Here is a 23,105-nt window from a genome sequence, read left to right on the forward strand (position 1 = left end):
GTTTCGGTGGGCCTTATGGGGAAAATCCAAGATATTGAAACAGGGTCGATATCCCTGTCGGACCACGCCCCACTGTGGCTGGAGCTAACAACCCCAGAAAAAGGAGGAGGGCTGTGGCGCTGGAGGCTACCACAGGATATCATACAGGATCCAGTAATGGGAGAATCAATTAGGGACAAGATATCGGAATACTTTTCACAAAACGACACAGGCGAGGCCCCACTAAGCACGGTCTGGGAGGCATTCAAAGCAGTGACCAGAGGCAACTTCATAGCCCTGAAAGCCTCCAAAGACAAGCAAAGACATCGCTGGGAAAAAGAACTCGAAAAGAAAATTTCGGACATACAGGAAGAAATTATATCCCACCCTACTAGAGCCTTAAAAAAGGCCCTAAAACACACAGGGGCAATTGGAAATGCTTCGAACAAAAGTAGCAGAAAGATCCCTCCAATTTCTAAAACAACGGCTATACATAAAAGCCAACAAGGCGGACAGACTCTTAGCAAGACAGCTGCGAGAGAAACAAAAGTCAATAAACATAATGAGCATGCAGGACAAGCAGGGAGAACTACATACACAAACCACAAACATAGGGAGAATCTTCATGGATTTTTACCAAAATCTCTACACCTCGGAACAACCGAACGAAGCAGACCAAGACGCTTATTTGCAATCCCTCCCCTTAAAGAGAATCCCAGAGGAAGACAAAATAGCACTAGAGAACCCGATCACGGAGGAGGAAGTAAAAAAGGCAATTGTGGCACTCCCAACAGAGAAGGCACCCGGACCAGACGGTTTCACCGCCCCATTCTATAAAAAATATGCAGATTTGCTTATCCCCGTCCTCACGAGACTTTTAAACACCTTTAAAGAACAGGGCAACGTGACTCAATCAATGAATGAAGCAAAGGTCCTGGTATTCCACAAAAAAGGGAAAGACCCATCCCTCCCCAGTTCATACCGCCCCATAGCACTGATTAACATTGATGCAAAAATATACACTAAAATTCTGGCAAACAGGTTATCCCCTCTTCTCCCGTCTCTAATAAACCCAGACCAATCAGGATTTATCCCAGGGAGACTCACGCATGACAACTTGAGAAGAATAATACACCTGGTTGAGAAGTCCGAGATCACCCAAACACAAGCAGCCCTGCTCTCATTAGATGCCGAGAAGGCTTTCGATCGGGTGGAATGGTCAATACTATTTAAAACACTAAAACATATGGGTTTCGGAGACCAGTACATAAAAATGGTGAAAGCCAACTATACCTCCCCGTCCATCAGGATAGCCATTAACGGGGCGGTCACGGACAAAATAGAAATAACACGAGGCACAAAACAGGGATGCCCAATGTCCCCTCTCCTATACGCCATTTTCCTGGAACCACTTCTAACTAGAATAAGGGAGACTGAAGCCATTACGGGAATAGAAATGGGAGGCTCACAACACAAAGTAATTGCATACGCAGATGACATGCTGCTAGCCCTTAAGAACCCGGGAACAGCACTTCCTCAAGCTATTAGAGAGCTAGAAACCTTCGGGGCGATATCGGGCCTCAAAATTAACAAGAACAAATCAGAACTCTTGCTCTTGTCCGGAGGGGGGCAGGAAACGGAAAGAATAGCAATCTCGCAAAACCTGAAAATAGCAGATAAAGGAATTAAATACTTAGGGGTCACACTAACTAGCAAGATAGAAACATTATACAATGAGAACTACCCCCCCCTACTGGGAAGGGTAAAGAGAGACCTGGAGCGCTGTAACCCCCTAATGGTTTCATGGTGGGGTAGAATTCAAGCCATAAAAATGGTCATCCTTCCCAAAATGCTTTACTACTTTCAGGCTCTCCCAATCAAGGTCCCCAAATCATTCTTTAGAGCACTGACCAAAGCCATCTCATCCTATATATGGAACAAAAAACCCCCTAGGATTGCCAGAGCGACCCTCACTGCCCCAACAAAGGAGGGGGGAATGGCCCTTCCACACTTTCGCAAATACTACATGGCCGCGCAACTATGGGTCCTGAGAGAATGGCTGGGGGACAATCAACAAAAAATATGGGCGTCTCAGGACAGAGCGGTAGCCAGAGCCCCTTTCGAGGAAACGCTATGGAAAGCAAAACAACATAGGCACCCCAACCTTCGCATAAGCAAAATCATGACGACCTCCCTCGAGGCCTGGGACGAGCAGACAAGGAAGGGCATCATGACCACAGTGGAGGGGCCTTTCACACCCATCTGTCGGAACCCACTGTCCCCACCGGGAATGGAACAGGAAGCCTACGAGAAATGGGAAGCAGCAGGAGTCACAAAGATAGGCGAAATGTTCCAAGACAAAGAAATAAGGTCTTTCGAAGACTGCAGAGAACTAATAAATCTAACGGAAGCAGACAAATACAAATACGGACAGCTAAGACACTGGCTCACAACCACAGACATCAAAATAGCTGCCACAAGGGATCTCAAGCCATTCGAGAAGTTTCTAATCACCAACTCAGGAACAAGAAAATTGATCTCCTCGCTCTACACATTCATTAACACCACTGGGGAGGAACTCAAATGGTCATACATGGTCAAGTGGATGAAAACATTGGGGGAGGAAATCCACAAACGCCAGTGGGAAGACCTATGGAACTCCATACCGAAAATGACCCGATCAGTCCAAAAAAGAGAAATGTGGATAAAAATAGTAACCCAATGGCACTACACTCCAGAGAGACTACACGCCATGTACCCACAAACAACAAACACGTGTTGGAGAGGCTGCCCGGAGGTGGGCACATGGAGACACATCTGGTGGGACTGCCGGGAAATCAAAACCTTCTGGTCTGAACTGAAGGTGGAAATTGTAAAAATATTTCCAGAGGCCGAATTCCTAGGCGAAAAAGTATGGCTTTGCGGATTCAAAGATCAGGCAGCTAGGAAATTCAGGAAATCACAATGGCGGGGCTTCATGGGTCTACTAATACCCGCCTGGGCGTCAATAGCCCAAAACTGGAAAAAACGAGAGCCCCCACTTATGTTCACATGGCTCCAGAAAGTATGGACACAACTGACCATGGAGAAGCTAACACATACATTACAAGGAACGAAAGAGACCTTTACAAAGGAATGGGGAGAAATACTAGAATATCTGCAATCAGATTACATGGAGCAATGGTGCCCTCATAATATAAGAATATCGGACTTAATGAGAACATAAACCTGCACAGAAATGAAGAACAAACGAGAACCTTCCGGGGTGGGAGGGGGGGTGGGAGTTGGGGGGGGGAGTTGGGGAATGGGCTGGGGTTCACATTGTTGTAAGAGAAAATGTTAAATAAATCTTATTTAAAAAAAAATGTGGGTTCGGTAGTCATTTCTTTGGCGAATAGGAGGGTGATGATGTATCTCACCGTTCGGATGATGTCTCTCTCCGTTTCCCCTTCCACTTCGGGTACCCCAAAAATTCTGAGATTGTTCCTCCTTTCCCTATTTTCAAAGTCATCCATCTGCCTGGACCTTTCCTCATCCTTTTTCTCCAAGGCCGCCAGCCTCAGCTCTACCTCCATTTCCTGGGTTGCTGATGTTTGGTAGGTTTCCACCTGCAGGAGCCTATCCTCGACCTTGTCCACCCTTTGATCAATTTTTTCAAATTTCTGGGCGATGTCGGATCGCATGTCCCTAATTTCCTGCAATGTGGAGGCGATGCCTCTTTCCATGGCCGTCATGGAAGGTGCCTGGGCCTCCGACTGGGCCATACCTCTGGTGGGGCTTGAGCTCCTCTTGCTGCTCGCCATCTCTTGAAAGCGAAATTCCTGCAAGGTTTTCCGCCAGTTCATCTGGTCACCCCCTTCTGGGACAGCCAGTGGTTATTTCCTAGGGCACTCAGATAGGGGCCGTGGGGAATTTGGGGGGGGACCCAGGGCAAGGCTCGCCCCCACCTTGTTATGGTATGACTTTGCCGAGGGAGTCTTTATTGGGCGGGCACACGCCCCACCATGTTCCAGTGGGGGCCTCACACCCCGATCCGTGTCGCCGCGGTCCGCTGGTCTGTTCGCTCTGTGCCCCGTGTGGGCAGCTGGTTCCGTGGTCCTTGCCCCCCAGTCTCCAGAGGCACGTGCCCCGCCGAGACCCGGCAGGGGCCTCGCTGGCCTGTTGGTGCTTGCCCCGTGAGGGGGGGAGAGCTCCCCTTGGCGCTTGGGCCTGCTTGTTGTCCCCCACCTGGGTCCCTCCGCCTCCACGGCCGACAGGAGACTGGATTCTGGCCGTGATGCGGGTCCTGCTGTCTCCCTCTGCGTGATTCCTTCTCCCGCCTGGCCAGGCCCGCTGCACTGCGCGCCTCGGAGGCCGGGGGGAGGGGCGAGGCTCCGATTCACAAAGCGGGGAGAACCCCCACGTCCCGCTGTGGCCCCCGCTCCCGGGGCCGAGTGTGCTGGAGGATCGGAGATTGGCCGGGTGAGGTGGAGGTGGAGGGGGAGGGGGACTCCTCATCGTGTCGGCGCGGCTCCCACGGGGCTCCTCTCCGTTATCTTGCACCGCGGCTGCGGAGGCCCTGCACAGGATCGTCCCCGGCTGCTGTCGCAGGTCTCGTTCTCGTGCCTCCCGGGGTCCTCGAGCGTCGCGGTTTCGCTCTATAGGTGCCCGGGGGTGTCTCCTCACAGCGCCGACGTGCTGGATCCGCCTGGAGGGTTTGGGGGGGCTCAATCCCCTTAATGTGCCCAGTCGAGGCGGGAGCAGTACGATCAGGCACCCATTGCCTGCGCGCCCCCTGGTGGCCTCCGCCGATAACTCTTTTGTTGCTCCTGTAGTTTTTGATGTTGCACAAAAATATTCAAATAACTCTGGAGATCCTAGTAGATCCAATAGTGCACCAGATAATGTCGGTGAAGTTGAAGTGACGACTACTTCTGACGCTACGGATGTTGTGGCCGTCACCTTTGTCACTCCACTACAAAAAACACTATTAACTCTGCTCAACTTACCTTTACTCAACCGGAGTGCTCTAGGAATAGTTTCACCACTTCCAATTCACTCTGAAATAGTAGATGTTTTTTTTACTGCCCACGAATTAACGGATGCAGAATTAATGGAAGCTTCCCAAGATGAGGATATAAATGAAGTAACAAAATGTACAGTAGCACCAGAAACGATTACTCATTCAGTTGATAATGACACAATTTTGGCTGGCTCCTCGTCAGTGATCAACATGACTAAAAAAAACCTTCTACATTTGAATACGAAAGATCAGTTTCAAATACCTACACGAGTGGTCAATGCAAAAACAACTACACAAATATCACCACAAAGCATTTCTAGGCACTCACGGTTTCGATTTGATGAAGCTGATGTAATGCAATGATCGAGCCGTTTCTCATTAGGACGAGAAAATCAAAGTTCTCAAGCGAATTCATCTTGCAACGTCCATAACCTTGATGTAGAAACATCAAAAATATCTCGAGAGAAACACAATGTTGCTCTGATGGGGAAAAGCCATATTACTGGCCCACTCTTACAAGAAAATTGCTATTTACATGATGAAGTGGAGCGAGATAAGAGTACATCTACAATCAAATTAAGAACCCTCATGAGAACTTCAAAGAGCTCACCAAGAAAGAGTGGATCGCGAATTAATCAATTGCAATCTTTACAAGTTCCTGTGACGAACGAATTTGGGAACTTGTCAACAACAAATAATTCCAATTCAGAATCAATAAACAATCTACACACATGTTCAGCAGATAAAGTTGGTACTGAGTCGAAACCAAGTCTTTCCTCGGCAGCAGCTATGCAGATATATAACAATGTATTCGCGGCCTCGTCTGCAGCTCTTCTGCCATTTTTGAAGATGTATGAGTCTCTTCATGAAGCCTACAAAGATCAGACCTTACTCATAATATCATTAAAGGAAAAGATGGATAGTTTTGACTCGGCCACAAATTTTCTGCAAGCTCAGTTGACTCAGGAAGCTGAACGTACACTGCGTTGGCAAGAGCGGCTAAGCGATCTTGCCGCACGCCATCATTGTCAGAATGATTCTTTATCTGATGGCTTGCTTGATGCCGTGAAATGGATGCGCCACTCTTCCACATTGATGAACTCTAAAATCGAGTCACATAAAAACGCATTAACCATTGCAGGAAAACGTGATGCAGTATCGAAAAAACATCAAAAAACTCAACTGAAGGTGTGAATAAATCATATGAGCAGTCTTCAAATGGAACGGACGTGGAAATGACGTCTATGACGACTCCTCAAACTATACTGTGCCCTGATGCGGACTTATCAGCAAATAATATAAATCTTGATTATTTGCTGCACTGTTCCCGCTCCAGCACAAATAATGAGCCAACAAATGGAAGATAAAACCAAAAGTGCAGTCTCCCTGATGCCCTCGATATCTTTTGGAATTTTCCAAGGATCAGCCAAGTCAATCGAGACTACAACAAAGAAGGGGCGACTGCACACGAAATCGGCAAATCAGCGCAAGGAAAAAGGACGCCTGTCACTAACAAGGATGTACAGTCTCGGAAATCACAATTTTATTCGAAATGTACCCGCAGATGCCAGGTTGGGCTTGTTCAATCGCTCCGAGCCATCTAAATCAAGTGTTCCTAATACTATACATGCTGAAATAAATCCTAATAAGGACCCTGTGCGATTTGTAGCTCCCTCTAGCAAGCGTCAAAGAGTGGACTCAGGACCGGAAAGTATCAGAAGTCACTCTTCAGGATCCTCGATCAACATTTGTGATCTGTCTACATACTTGGATGACACATTAAGTGATCGACCAACTTTAAATCCATGTATGGCTCCTGAAACCCCACGTGTTCCACAACCACAAATTCTAACATCCGAGTTGCAAAAAGATAGGAGTTCTGAATACAGATCAACGGTGACTGAGGTTCGAAAAATATACCATCACTTTTGAACCCTAAACAAACAAGAACTCAAAACAATAAACAAGTTCATTACCTCTCTCGTGCTTCCACATCCTTGAAATCAGACAACAAATCCTCAAACTATAAATTAAGGCTGCAAAATCTCCAAGAGGATGATGATTTGAATTTAAACCGCAATAATGTGATGAAATTATTTTCTTGCATTCCATCATTTCGAACAATCACATCTGACGATATGAAAATTGTGGAGTACGTAACTGAGCGGTGTTGTGACCAAGTGCTCTTGCACATTTCCTCAGCTTCTGTTCGTAATACTATCCTTAATGCCTCCGACGAACTGTTGATGTTTGGATTTGATATATCGGTTGAACCAATTAGTTCTGGTTCAGAGACTCCTATGACCAGTTTGAAGAGAACCTCTCATAAAAATTCAGAACAAAGATGTGCTAATCTACATCGAGCAATGCAAATTCCAGGCTCCCAAAGATCATGCACAAAGAAGATCATCGAATACAAAACACAAAACAACAAAAATGCTTGGCATTAGCCACCAGCAATTGAAAATGAAAGTATTCGGGAATTTCTGTCCTGGAATACGAGAGGATTTACTCATTTGTTCAACCGATTTGATGTCGAGATAAAAAAGGTTTTTGCCATCTGCCTGCAAGAGACATGGTTAAGCGATCCACCAGCTAGAGACGGTTTTGTGATTCTCTTAAACCCCGCTATTAAAAACGCAAAGGGGCGTCCTTCTTCTGGATTGTTGATGATTAGGATAAACACGTGGTGGCGGCTCATCGACTCATTTAGTCCTAATCCTTTTGTGCAAGGAGCCTTACTTCAAACAAATAACAAAAATATGAATATAAGGAAGCACCTGCTTATCCTAAATGGATATTGGAACCCGAAAAAAATCAGCACAAAATCGTTTCTGGATTCAATAAAACATCTTATTGACAAAGCAATATTGAATTATAAGAACGTTTCAATAATCTGCGCTGGAGACTTAAATTGTACGTGGTTCAAATATGACCAAATTAACCAGGTGTTTAAACTATCACTAAACAATGAAGTAAGTAGTCGAGCGCACTGTTGGAGCCACGTATTAGGAAATCGCAACTGTAAAATGGTAAACGGTCATGTGCCAGGTGATCAACCGCCAAAGCAAACGTGGTCGGATCATAACGCACAATCGATCATTGACTTTTTTTGGGTTTCCCAAAATCTATTTGAAAAGGATTTGTCACTGTTAATATCTCCTATGTCAAGTAGTGACCATAACTTGTTGTGGTTGGCCTGTCCAGTGGAATGGACAAATGAAACAAGAATACATGATATACCACTTTCTGTGAATGCTGGCGGAAATCGCCTTAGGATAAATGGTTCCAAAATACAAAAACTAAATCAGAAGCTTCTTTATGACAAATCAATGTCGGTTGATTATGTTCCCTTGCTTTCGGATTTCGTCATTGAAAGAGCCTCTAATTCGGTTATGGGACAAACACATAAACATCTCATCAACATTATTGACGCTAGCAAAAAAGGCCATGCGACGTGATGTGAGGAAATTGAAAAAATCATGTATTGCAATAGAATCCATCAAAATTGCAATTAAAAAGCGTCGACAATTGTATCAGAATTGGTTAAAATCCCAAAAAATGATTATTGAGCAAGACAAAGCAGAGCTATTAATGAAACAGTTAGTCCAGAAAAATTATCCAGAAATCTGGGCAATCCTGAACACAGGAAACTCAAAACATCACTCTGCTTTGTCAAATGGGATCGATGCGTTACAATGGGAACTTCATTTTGCTAAAATCTTCAGAAATTCACAGCATGAAGAAATAAGACCTGCTGAACATAATTTGTCATCATGGGATATGCAAATCTCAGCCGAAGATATAAAAGCAGTAATACGGACCCTGAAAAATTCACATGCCGCTGGTCCAGATTTAATAACCAATGTAATGTTGAAAAAACATGAAGATGAATGGGCAATGTTCATGGAATTATTGTTCCTACGATTATCAGTAACAATGACGATTCCGGTCTCTTGGCGCGAAGCAATAATAGTTCCCATTTATAAAAAGGGAAATCGGGCAGAACCGACTATCGCCCGATTGCCCTATCAGATAATATTGGGAAAATATTTGCTTCCTTTTTACGCCAGAAGCTGGTACAATGGTCTGTAATGGAACAAATTCCGGACATACGGCAAACAGGTTTTACCAAAGGAGTTGGTGTCGAGGTGAATCTCCTATTAATGACTATTCTGAAAGTTTAAGAACAAAATCACGATTGTATGTAGCTTTCATTGATCTACGGGGTGCTTTTGATAGCATCAATCGATCAAAATTGTGGCAAAAATTGGAAAATTGGAAATGTCCCAGTAACTTAATTGAACCTATAAGAGCGTTATATTCAAATACCGTCATCAGCATAAGATTGAATAACCAAGGCACCTTATCTAATCAGATATCTACAAATATGGGCGTGAAACAAGGCTGCCCATTGGCTGCCGGGTTATTCAAACTGTTTATTGCTGATATTCCAGCACATCGTAAAAATTTAAGATGTTTTCCGCCTATCTTAAATAATACAGAAATTGGATGCATCATTACGCTGATGACGTGGTTCTCTTAGATAAGATTCCGATAGGTTTACAAAGGCAAATAACAAATCTACATGACTATCTAAATAAAAAATGATTTGGTATTAAATACTGAAAAAACCAAGATAATCATCATTGGTAGGACAAATACCAAAAATAAAAATCAATTTAGATGGAAAATTGATAATAAACATCTGGATGTGGTAGACTCAATAAGATACCTGGGAATCTCATTTAACAATTCATTGTGTGAAACAGCATTGGAAAAGTGACATGACAAATCGAATGATTCAGTTTAGTATTCAAGCTCAGTTGCTGTATAAAATTTACGGAAAATTTACCTTAACCCCCGTACTTACATTTTATAACTAAAAAGTACCTCCAGCAATAACTTTTGGGTCTGAAGTGGGATGGAACATTGACATCACCTTTTGGAATAAATTAGAAGGCATTTTTTGGCGGCGAGTTCTGAAGCTACCGGCGGATAGCTCAATGAAGCAGCTAAGATATGAACTTTATTTGAATTCTCTTCATGCATGTGTCATGTGGAAATCTTTGATGGCTCTGCGGAAAATGATTTCGACGCCAATTCCACCAGCTTATCAAGTTTTCTCCTCCAGACCAGGCACAGGAAAATCAAATCTCCTGGAAGAGTGGAAACAATGTATGGAACAGATCCTAATACATGCCGATCTAACAGTAGAAGCTTTGGTAAGGAGACCACAAGCTGTGAAAAAAAAATGTGAACTTTCATGTTGGATTCAAAATAATGACGAGCGTCTAAGGATGCCAACGACTTTAGACTCCGGGTTGGGAGCACATAAGTTAGGTGTACCATGCCGTTACCTAACAAATTGTCCTTCCCGACATCATTGTGAGCAATTTCTACGTATTCGTCTAAATTCAATAAAAACCAAGGCGATGATGTGGCTTCGTCATTCAAAAGAAGTAAATGACAATAAGTGTCGCTTCTGCCTGAAAGAAACTGAATCTTTGGAACATTTACTTACAAAATGTACTCAGATCATACAAAAACGGACTCTGCACTTGGGAAGCTTCAGTCCAGTGAACTTTGAATCTCGGGACTGGTGGTCATATGCAATGGCTGGCAATTCAGTGAAATTAAGCTGCGCTGTGGTGGACTTTATGGACTCTTTAGAGCTGGAGGCTTTTATATGATCATTGATCGAAAATTTGTTGTCTTCCTTGTTTTCTTTTAGACAAGATGCTGAAGTGTCATTGATAATACTAAATTGTATGTTTAGTGAGGAAACCAACAAAACTTTTATGTTGTAACAAAAGTCTGATGCCACAGTGTGAGCACTGAGGCAATCAAGTCTGAAGTTTCAAATTAAAAAAAAATAAAAAAAGAAAATTCCAAATGACAACATTGCAGGAAGCAATCCCACTGCTGGTGCAGGGGATTACATGGCCACATTGAATAGGAAAGATGCATACTTACATATTTCCATGTTGTCAGCACACAGAGTAACTAAGGTCCATGAGAGAGGACACCCACTATCAGTTCAACGTCCTTCCCTTCGGCCTTGCCCTAGCTCCACGGGTGTTCACGAAGGTACTGGCGTTAGTAGCTACTCACCTGCGCAGGCAGTCCATTCAAGTCTATCCTTACCTGGACGACTGGCTCATAACAGGATTCGTACAGAACATGCCTACTAAACACCCAGAAGACTGTAGATCTTCTCTTCAGCCTAGGCTTCTCGGTCAACGAGAATGTCCAGTCTAGACACCAGCCAAGTAAAACACTTTTTGGGGGGCTCTAATTTGGACCAAAGATAGCCTTGTCTTTCCGTCAAAGGAGAGGGTTCAAAACATGTTCCAGATTGCTCACAATGTAGCCAATCAAAAGGTGACTGTATGCAAAGCCATGCGACTGTTAGGAATTATGGCCTGCATTTACCTAGTTCCTCGTGCTAGTTTGCGCGTGCACCCCATGCATGAGTGGCTCTCTTCTCAGGCCAGCGGACAATGGGACGATCTAGTGGTTGTCTCGGCAGCCCTCTTTCCGTCTCTGCAGTAGTGGTCAAGGGAGAACCTAGCGCAGGGGAAAACCTTCACCACTCCTGCAGTAGAAGCCACTGTTACCACAGATGCAGCTCTGACTGGGTGGGGGTTTGAGGGAGGGGGCTCACCTCTCATGATCACAGCCAGAGTCCATTGTCTAAATTAAAGTGTTCAGGCCAGGCGGGATACATTGCATAGATCAGTGGGTCTAACGTGGGTGTTAGCTTGGCACAAATGGCATTTACACCACTCGCAGCATTGAAATACCATAGACTCCCATAGAACATCAAAGTGGTTCAATACTCCTAAAATGGCAGCATAGAGTGTCATGAATAAACTGCAGCATCGAGCCAGTCGTTTGTCATAGAGCTACTTAAGCTGCGCCCCTGCTGCAACATGCACTTCTCGTTTAACCCGCTGACGGCGGTGCAACGCTACCGGCATTTCAGCTTGCAGAATCTGAGTAAATAAAAGAAAATAAATATTAATCCTGGGAATTGCTCACAGACCATCCACAGACCACAGATGAGACTCACCTGACAGAAAATTCCTTTGCCGCAGTCCTTCAGTTAAAGAATATTCTTTTATCACAGAATCTCCTCAGACTGTAGTCGTCGCTCGCAGCCGCAGCACCTCCCAAAGGTTTTTCTCAGCATTCCGACAACCTGCAGAAAACAAAGGTATTTGGTTAAAATGAACATTACTTTTAAGCGAAGATAATTTCTATGCGCATACGTACCTGAAGCTCCTCAGAGTTTTTCCTCTCAGTAGATAACTGCGCTTCAAATCAGAAGGTTGCAGCCTTTTCAGATAAGACGAACTTACGCTGTTACGTATTCTCTTCCTGATTACATGTGCAACCATTCCGCTACCAAAGATGCTTCCTTGAAAACGATATCCCTTTCTTAGATAGGCGCTTCAGCAACAGCACTCGCGCCAACTTCCCATAAAAAGTAAGGTGGCCATACTTTTCTCCTTATGCCTTGAAATTTCAGCAAGCTCTTCTTCCTCCAAGAACCTGTAAAGAGAAGAGAAGAATACAATGGTTTGAATAAGAGATCTCTCCAACATACAAAACTTTTAAATCGGAAAGACAACAGTTATCTTCATTTGTTTTTTGTTCAGACTCATTATTTCAAGACACTTGCCTTCAAAGTCTTCCAGAGTTCTACAGCACTCCAATCTTCAGAACCACAATTTCAACGCACCCCTGTTAGACAGCAGGATGGAGCGCTCCATAAAAATAAAACGGGTGAGGAGGGTGTGTGGTCCCAGATACAGAAGGGAGTTAATTTCTGGGTGAAGTCAGTCAAAAACTCTCATTAGTTATCAACACACTTTACACTAAAGTACCTCCTATTCTATTTATCTATGTCTTAACAGGAAGAGAGTCTAAAGGCTGCAGTGTAGCAGGTCAACAAGCCCAAGATTGTTACGCTCCCAAGTAGTTCCAGGTAAGCATTACACCTCCTTCAACAGAGGGCACATGGCGCGTGGTCCCCAGCGGTAGCATCCAATCACATAAACTTGTTGGAATTGCTAGCAGTGTTCAAGTCCCTGAAGGCTTTTCAAACACACCTCCAGGGGAAGACTGTTCTAGTCCTCCCGGACAGTACTACGGCCATGTATTAAAAAACAAGGGGGCACTCCCTCTCCAGGGCTGTCCAAACGGTACCAGAACATACAGAAATGGGCTCAAACACAAGATGTTCCACCTCTCACAACCTGTTCCAGGGGAACTCAATCTTCTGGCGGACATACTCCGCAGAGACTTCCCACTACCTGTAGAGGAAAAGTAGGGATTGCACGAGGACATTGTTCTCAACGTCTTTGCAGACTGGGGCTTACCAGAGATCGACTTGTCTGGAGAACGCACAATGCCCAGATTAAGCCTCTAGTTACCCTTGGAACCGCTCCAAGGGGAACGGTTACTGGATAACATGGTCAGGGAAATGGGTCTACGCTTTACCCTGCGCAACAGGATAGTGCACAAGATGCACCAAGAACCAGTCAGGATGATTCTAGTGGGCCCCCCAACCCCCCTACCTGATTCTCCCATCTCATGGCAATGTCATTATCCCCTCCCAGGAAGCTGCCATGCCCTTACAACATACTGTCACAAGACATGGGGGAGACACTACATCCATGCCCTCAAACTCTCAATTTAGCAGCCTGGCTCCTGAGGTCAAAGAGTTCACACACCTCCAACTCCTTCAAAGGTGTGTGGGCATACTCAAGGAAGCACGAAAACCAAAGAGCAGACATTGCTACTCCAGCAAATGGAAACACTTTGTCATCTGGTGTAATGGCAAAAGCATCAATCCTATTGAATGCACACCAACACATATTGTCCTGCCCCTAACCCACCTGTTAGATTCAGGCCTGGTTTTCAATTCCCTAAAAGTCCACTTAGCTGCGCTTTCAGCATACACCACTTCCCAGAAAAAGGTTGGTGGACAATTCCAGTAATTAAAGCATTTATGGAAGGGATAAAAGACCTCATCCCCCTATTTCCAACCCAGCTCCGGGGCGGGACCTGAATGTTGTACTTACCAGACTAATGGGGCCTCCCTTTGAACCAATGCACAAGGCTAGCCTTAAAGCACTCTCCTACAAGACCACCTTCTTGGTGGCGATCACATCAATAAGGAGAGTTAAACTACAAGCCCTTTCAGTTAAACACCCATTCGTCAGGATTCACAAGGATAAGGTGTTCTTGCGCGCTCACCCACGATTTGCGCCTACATTGATTTCAGAGTTCCATGTGAACCTGTCCATAGAACTACCCACCTTTTTCCAGAACACCACTAATGTGGCAGAAAGAAGCATCCACACACTAGATGTGAGGAGAGCAGTGATCTATTACCTGGAAAAGACAAGACCACTAAGAAAGACAAACCAGATATTCGTTTCGGTGGCAGCTGGTAGAGAAGGGGACCCGGTCTCTAAATCAGGTATTTCAAAGTGGATCGTAAACTGCATCACACGGCTACACTCTTGCCAATAGAGATCTGCCCTTCACGCCTAGAGCACACTCTACTTGGGGCACATGGGCTACCATAGCTTTGTTGCAAATGTTCCTCTTATTTGTAAAGCAGCAACCTGGAGTTCTGTATACAGCTTTACACAACAGTACTGCCTAGACACACACTCTGTCGGATTCTTAGGTGGGAAAAGCAGTGCTAAGACATCTTTTCTACTGTTCCTTCTCACATCCCACCACCATCTGTGTACTGCTCGCTAGTCTATGCACAGCATGTAATTCTAAGATTAACAAGCATCAGAAGACATGCATTACTCACCATAATAGCATTTCTGTTGATTGGATCTGCTTAGATTCAAATGCGCCCACCCTTCCTCCCCTCATGGAGTAGAATGAACATGGACATCTTGCACCTTCTCTCTTCTGTACTCACGCTTACTATAAGGCTCCCTCAAAGCAGAAAAAAACACAATTGGAGGGACCTCGATACATGAGTGATTTTGGGTACACTACACGTCTCGTTGGGGATAGTGTTAGTCACGCCCATATCGCTGTCCCCTTTCAATCTTAGAAAGAAAGATGCAATAATCCGCGATTACCACTAGATGTCGGACTTTATGCACAGCATGTGAATCTAAGCGGATACAATCATCAGAAATGCTATTACGGTGAGTAATGCATGTCATTCTAAATGGGCGGAAGTCTAACATAATACAAAGTCACTGCTACTTGCTACAATTCTAGTTTTTGGCCTACACTCCATGGAGCTAAAATTACATGGACCTAAGAAGGGATCCAGAAAAAGTCTATAGGCAGGTAAGTACCTCCAAAGTCACTTTAGATGAGTTCAAGGTGAGTTCAAAATTGCCCATAGGAAATAATGGGACGAAGTCGGGCACAGTTGCGGGTATGGAGAAAAGGAAGGTAAGTACCAGACTGATTTCATTTTACAAAATTTATAACGCCTGGCTGGGCCGAACTAGCTGGATTTAGGTACAGATTTTACAGACTGGTAAAGGACAAGAAATGACATACTCTAAAAAGGTGAGTTAAGCGAGAGTGGCAAGGCGTTCTATAACCCATGTCCCAATACATAAAAGCATCCATGTCCTCTGGACACGCCAGTAAGGGACTAAAAGCAGTAAACCTCTCTCTGCATATCAAAGGGGGCGAGCAAGATATTAAGAGATCTTATCGGACCAGTAAGGGGGGTGCTAGTCTGTGGATACACTTAAAAACCAAGCAGGGTATTTCAAGAATTCAATTCGCTGCTCGACAGGCAACCAGTGCTGTGAGATTTGAAGAGAGGAAACTGAAGAAGCATTTGGTAATTGAAAAAGGAGTGAAAGCATTTTGGGCAGACAGCATAGGTGGTGAGAGGACAGCAACAGAGGACAGCAATCGACCCAGTAGGAGACCATCTCAAAGAGCACAAGTGCCAGGTTCGAGACCCAGAAGCCCCAGGACGAGATGCAGTCTCGAGCAGTATTCTGACGAAAAGAGGTCTACCACAACATACAGTTGAAGAGGGACCTACAACCCAGGACCATGGGGGCAACTTGCACTGCTCCTGGAGAAATCAAGCTGAACTGAGGCAGGTTGAGGGTCTCTCCTAGACAAACCCATGCAGCCCTCTGTTCTCGCACCAGGGTACCTAAAAAAAAAAAAAAAAAAAAAACATTTCTGCCAGCCAGATAGGTTGGCCCCAAAAACTGCCAAATATGAAGGTCCAGCCACAAAGCATCTGTAATGGCCGGTCTAGGGACTAGTCTATACCAGTCCAAACCACAAGAGAGGGTACAAGGCCAATGGTCATTTTAAGCCTGACTCGTGGTGTCCCATGACAAAGGGATGTCTCGAAAGCAAAATGGAAGAGCAGGACTTAATGCATTAGTACCATTGTGTTCACCAATAAGTTACTTTGGGGCTACTAATGTGATAAATTTGCTTGCACCCTTGGTGAAAACAAAACTAAATTACAACTGTCACCAGCCTACTCGTAAAATCCCATGTAGGGTCATATAATCACTATAGGGCCAAAATGTGGTGCTTAAAAGGAACCGTGTCCTAGGAGCCAGATAGACTATTTTAGAACCTAAAGCAAATGCTTTAGGGATCCCCTCCCATAAATTAAGTTTTGCCCTATTAGGCAGATGTTATGTTACCTAGCATTTGTATACTGCCTTCCTACCATAGTTTATGGCTTCGAAACGCTTGGCCTGACAAAGGAGTAGTATGATGGAACATTCATTAGTGGTAGGGAGAAGCAAAGTCAGGTAGATAGTTCGGACAGGGGTAAGGGATAGATAATATGGACAGGAAGTCAGGAGAAGGAAAAGAGAGAAGCGATGTGTACCACTGCATCATAATTATCGTGGGACTCAACTATATACTGAGTGCCGAACCAAAAGGAGGGAAGAAAGCTGAAGTTATTCTCTGCGCATGGGGGTAGGCCTGCATGGTGGAGCCTAGTCGTGGCCAAGAAAAAACGTGTCAAAGCCCTTACTTCCCTTGACACCCCAACAAAATCTTTGAGTTTGGAAGTCAGAAATCTGTATGTGCAAGTCTGCAAAAGTTCTTTGAAAAGCAACCCAAAAAACTTGAAATGTTTTGGTTTCCTCATTTATGTAACTGTTCCCAAAACATAGGTCTGTGCACAAAGTGCTTATGGGCAGACTTTGAGTCTTCCACCGTGTCATGGTGCACCAAGGCGTGTAGAAAACCCTGCCCAAGAAAACCCAGCGTGGAAAGCCCCTCTGCTTAGTGCTTAAGCCTGAACAGCTAGGTTAATATGGGCACACTTAACTGAGGGACGGGAATTTGACCACGGCTTCATTGGAGGCAGAATCCAAGTTTGGAGTTTCTTAAGGTTCAGGGTCCTGCTAAGGCCTTTTAGGTAATGGTTATATTAGAGCAAGAGGCAGGAATCGGAACGTCTCTTCAAAGATCTTCTAGTTGAAAAGCCTAATTGAACCAGATTGTTCCCCACAACATGTTTAGGTTGCACTTATGCATTGTTGGATTTTAAAAGCTTCTGTGCTCAGTATTCTGTTCCTTGATGTCTTGAACCACTGTGAACCAGATGCTGCAGTAAGGAACGGAAAAGAGATTGCTTTTGTGGTGACTCGTACTGTGTTGCCAGACCTACACACCCATTCTCCAGTGTACACCATGTTTCAGCAAACCGTACAGTACTGTATCAGTTCATCATTGCCTCAACAGTGGGACAAACGGCTGGGTTCTCGTTTGGATTTGCTGCTTTCAAACAGAGTGCAGGGCAACAGTGTTGAGCGATGCAGCCATGCTGCCATTTGTGCTGGGTTTTGTTCTTTACTGTATTAAAGTGTTATCCCACCACATGGTTTGCCATTTCTCAATTTGACATTAAATTGGCACAGAAGGACTACAGGTCCCAAAGACGGGAATAAAGGCATACTTTGGTATGTGCACTGCTTAACTATAAAGCACATTTATATTTAGGTTTATTTGATGTAAAAATGTCATATGTATGTTTCAGTGTTTTATTTCTGCAATTGGTGGTCTCATATTCTCCCCTAAATGGTGTTATCATTTTCAGTCCCTTATTGTTTGCATTTTTTTATATTTTCCTAGCTGATCCTCTTGTTGGAAGCATAGCCACTCAGTATTTGACAAACAGAGCGGAACATGACAGGATAGCAAGACAGTGGACCAAGAGATATGCTACATAAATTGGACAACACCTTGTGCAGTGTGAAGGAGCAGGAGGCACCTTTACAGTGTGCAACAGATCTTTATAGCCTATAAATATGGACTTGTGTACATGTTATACTGATTCTACTCTGCTATTCTCCTGTGAAGACTGGGATACTGCCCACAAGGTAAATGCTATGTGGAGTAGAATTTTGTAGATGTAGAATAGTTATGTTAAAATGCCTACTTGCAAGTCTTGCTTCTTTGGGATATCAAAATGTATTTTGTGATGTACTGAGGATACTGTCCCTGAAGTCAACCAAATATAATGGTGCATTTTAGCCTAATTCATTATCTGTATGAAGTTATACAATGTAGATTAGGAATTGTCATTTGTATTAAACCCCAATCTCGTTCAAATTATGTGATACATGCTGTTGCGAAAACTGTTTTATCTTTGTTGGTTTGTACTGAAAAAGATTTAATTTCCCTTTGTAGCTCAAAGAGCACCCCATGTATCATCCCAAACAAAATAAACATGTTGCCTAACTTGTTTATATTCTTCTCTCATTCAAATAACGTCCAGTTTAAATGGTTTTACATTTTCCTAGGAACATAAACATATATTTGTGTAATAACGGTTCATAGTCCCATTTGATTTGTTTTCAAAGCACCAAACCTCTTCATTCATTTAACTTTGAGACTTGTGGTGTAAGCAGTCAGACGCAACAACATTACCAGAGGAGAGTTTCTTTGCTACATCCTTGAATTTTCTACACAGTTCGAATGCACACTCCCCGGTCAGGACTGGGAGAATGATCCTTTCAGTTTGACGCTTTTTCTGTGGTGTTTGTGGACATCCAAACTTCACGCTATGAAGCTGTGTATTAAGAGTAAACCCCAAACTGTCTGGGGTCTGATCAGGGCCCTCTGGAGTTGGGAGTCTTTTAGTTCTGTGTGCATTTTCTGGCCTTGTCTGATTTGGAAAACTAGCAGCATGGTGGCCTTGGATTCCTTGCGTCAAGGTATCCTCTTGGACAGGAGCAGCATGTTCTATCACCCTTGAAAACATTGCCTGGCAACTCGTTTGTTAAGACAGCGCCTTGACAAACCCTGAAAGAGAAGGATGGAATAAAGAGCATTAGTGGTTGTGTAAGGTGAGATGGGATAACCAGGAAGAGGGTACGTAGTACATATTAGACATGTATGGTATACATCATAAAGGTGTAGTTACTGGAAGCAATGTAGCCCCCCGTTATGCATAATTATCCCACTCTGCCATTGATATCGCAGCCGCTCAATTTAAAAGCTTCAGTGCTCTTAATTCCTCAGGCATTTGAATGAGATTTGATTTCAGGACCTGCATTCACACATCTGAGGTAGTTATAAATGTATAATAGTGCAGGTTTGGTAATATTCTTATTTCACAAAAGTGCACTGTATTGTTTTGAAGGTTCAATTCAGTACACATTCAGAGGTTTTTACTCATGTATTCAGTTTCTGATACTGTGTGCTGTGTTCTGTGGAATCCTGAATGCCATCATAGAATGATGAATTTACTCACCCATTCCATGTAAAACAAACCATTATGGCATTGTCTTCAAGTTGTTTATGCATACAAAAATCATCTAGGTAGTGCTCAGCGTCTACAGGCACATTTTTGGGCTTCCATTAAAACAAAGGTGCTGCTTGCACGGTTTGTGTGCGGACCTCCGTTTAAACTTTCATCTAAGCCATTCTGAAGATAAAGTGCTGCTCAGGGAACTCGGTTGTGGAGCATTGGGGACCATTGTCCAGCTGAATCAAGCTGCCCCTTCAGTGTTCTGTGAATGCTGTCAGGTTGAGCTTGCTGTTAGTTTCAGGAGCACGCTACTGCTAGCCCTGATTTCCGGAATCTTGAGCATGAGCCAGAAGTCCGCACCCCATCAAATAGAATAGTGTCACACAAGATGTCTGACCAAGGATTCTGAGATCTCTAGCTTCTAACCGGAAGTATTATGGATCAGACCTAATCCTACTGCATGTTCGTTCCCATGCCAGACTGTTCAGGTACATGCTTTAGAGCACAGACCTCTATCTCCAAACCACACCAGGGGAATGAGAAAATACTCCTTCATTCCACAGGACTTCCTGGCATGGCTTTAGCGACTGTTCTGTGAAACCGGTCGACCAACCAAGATGAACGATATCCCTGAGAAGATACGAAATAAAGAATTGTCATCACTGGAGTGGAGAACCGTCGCTCTCCTGTCCCTTAATTTGTTTGGAAATTGAAAACAATCACTTGTGTAACCCCCAGCGGATTGCCAGAAGACTAGCTTTACGATCGAATTGATCAATTTAATCCAGTTTTAGACCTGATTTTAGATAAGTTGGACTAGCCAATATATCCACCACTAGATCTATAGAAATACTGTTTACACACTTCCTGTAAGTTCAATAAATGAAACACCGGGCCTTACTCTGAGGAAATAGTTCCTCCACAAAATGTTTTAGGAATGTAAATGGACATGGTTGAGCCATTTTTACTATTTTACCATGGCAGGTTTGTCCATTAAGAAACCTACTTGCGGAGCGTACATTGTAGATGTAGGGACCGCTCTCTCCTTTCCATGTTAGATAGGCGGTCCATCACCTCCTTCCTACCTAGGGACAGGCACCCCCACACATAGGGAAAGGGTGTTCTTCTGTTTAGGGATTCCAATAGGTTACACATTCATTGTATAAAGAAATAAGATTTGAAGACACGTTTGTTCCTAAAAGTGTTGCTGTGTGCTAAAGAGGGTGCCATAGGCCAGTGCCCTGCGTGGTACAAGAAAGGGTTACTATTCACCCATTTTATGGTGCTGAAGAAAGACTAGGGACTTATGTTCCATACTGGATCTGCAGCTTCTGAACCCTGTACCTGCGCAAGGGCAGTTTCAGGATGGTTACTCTGACTCTGATCCTTCAAGCTATGGATTTGCAAGACTACTTGCTGGATATGCAGGATGCCTACTTCCATGTGACCATCAACCAAATGCACAGGAAGTACCAGAGATTCACAGTGAGGTATTGCCACTACCAATTCAAGGTCCTACTCTTTGGTCTATTTTCAGCACCCATGGTTTTCACCAAGCTGCTGGCAGTGGATGAGGCTCTGCTCAGAATGAAGGGAAGGCATTGGTCTTTCCCTTTATGGACGAGTGGCTTGTCTGGGCTTGCTCCCCAGACAAGGAGTCATCAATTTGTACTGAATATGCAGCTTGTTGCACAAGTTGGCCTTCTCCCTGAACTCCAAGAAGCCTCTGGATTTGCCACCCCAGTCCCTTTGTTTATCAGAGCAGTCTTCGACAACCACCTGGGCCTAGCCTTCCCACCCAAGGATCAAGTGGCGAATATCTTCAAGTTCGTACATGTCCTCCAAACACAGGAGAAAGTTTCAGCATCAGCGTTTCTGTGGTAGCTGGGTCTTATGCAGGGCTATCTTTATAGATTTTGGGGCTCGGGTGCAGACAGCCTTGCGGCCCCCTCCAAACAAAACAAAAAAGCAAGGGCCGCTTCCAGATAAAATAAAAACTAGATCCAATATTCTCTGGTCACCTGTCCCATCACCTCCTGCCCTGTTCGCAGCCTATAGCTTGATATATTGCCCTGGCAATGATTTTGAAGCATGGGAACTCCCTTGTAGCCCCATAAACCTCTTCATCCGTGCTGGAATGAGAATAATACAACACTCATTTCAAGGACAACATTAGCTGTTCGATGTGAGTATTTGTTGGTCCATGGTAGCTACTGAACCAGTTTTAGCATTGCCAGGCATAATTAAGGTACACCCACTTAATCCTACGTCCGTCCCCTTTCCTCCATCCTTGTGGGACATTCCGTCCTTCGGGAGGGGACCGGAGCACTTTTGTAAAACGAGCTTCAAAACTTCTTTTGTCCTTTTATTCTAATGCGGGGCACTGCATGCAGCCGTGACCCCGCCCTCCTTAGCTCCACTACGCGCATCGCCCTTAAGTCCTTATCTTTGCATGGTCGAGACTGATGCACTTGCATCGCTGGGAGTTTTGTTTTGACTCCAGTTGTCCTTCATTCTTGCTCCGGTACCATGGCCGTCTAGTCCTCCGTCTATGCCGCAGCATTTGGGATTAGTGTCCTGTTCTTCATGCAAATGTTTCGCAGGGGCGGATCCTCATCCTATTTGTCCGGAGTGTCTAGGCCCGGAACATCGCAGGGACTCGTGTCTTTATTGCGACTCTCTGTCTGGGAACTCCAGTGTCTTCTTCGGTGGGAGGTGGTTTTCCAACTCGTTCCTCCACCGCATTTACAGCTCTTCATCGACCAGAAGAAACGCCTGGTAAATTCCTTACTTTTTAGGGCTCCCAGGCCTGGGGACCCCTTTCCCTCCCGGTCCCAGAAGACCCCGGAATCGTGTAGCTCTTCTACCAGGGACAACCCTGAGGTGTCCCGCAAGGGGCCTAATGGGCACACCATGGCGTCCACCAAGGGTTCCTGTAGTGGGCCTGCCTAAGCCGGATATTCTTCAGAGGTTCCCCTTTTGGGGGCTAAAGTTCAGCCCAGTTCTGTGGCTCTGGAGACCGGGGTTCGCCCTGAGGTCTCAATTTCTGGAGCTTTCCATACCGAGTCGCAACTTGAGGACCCTATTAAGGGAGCTTTACGTCCCTGGTCAAAAACAGGTTCCTCTCCTTGGGGCTAAATCCAGTACCAGCTGAATCGAGGGACCTCCTTTGAAGGTCTTGTCGGTGAGGTTTATTCCTCACCCTTTCCACGCTCTGCGTGCAGGTACCGATTCTGTCAAGGAGGCAAGGAAGGTGGTCCTGCACCATAGGCCTTCGTGTACCAACTCTGCCGAGGTTCCTCCACTGGAGGCTAATTCTGGGACAGTATCGAAGATGTCCAGTAAACATCCTAGATCTGACAGCACCGG

The 23,105-nt window shown here is 44.7% G+C and overlaps 1 protein-coding gene across 1 annotated transcript in view; it reads left to right on the plus strand.

Moving 5' to 3' along the window:
• UBE2E3 (ubiquitin conjugating enzyme E2 E3) overlaps window positions 1-18,730 on the plus strand; it is a 271,343-nt gene extending 252,613 nt beyond the window's left edge. The window contains exon 6 of the mRNA XM_069616084.1: window positions 18,116-18,730. Within this exon, the coding sequence (XP_069472185.1) occupies window positions 18,116-18,213 (98 nt within the window). The 3' untranslated portion in view covers window positions 18,214-18,730. The remainder of the gene's footprint in view (window positions 1-18,115) is intronic.
• Window positions 18,731-23,105: the final 4,375 nt, after the last annotated feature.

This window comes from Ambystoma mexicanum, chromosome 9 (assembly GCF_040938575.1).
Source record: "Ambystoma mexicanum isolate Mex_15411 chromosome 9, UKY_AmexF1_1, whole genome shotgun sequence".
NCBI classification, from domain to species: Eukaryota; Metazoa; Chordata; class Amphibia; order Caudata; family Ambystomatidae; genus Ambystoma; species Ambystoma mexicanum.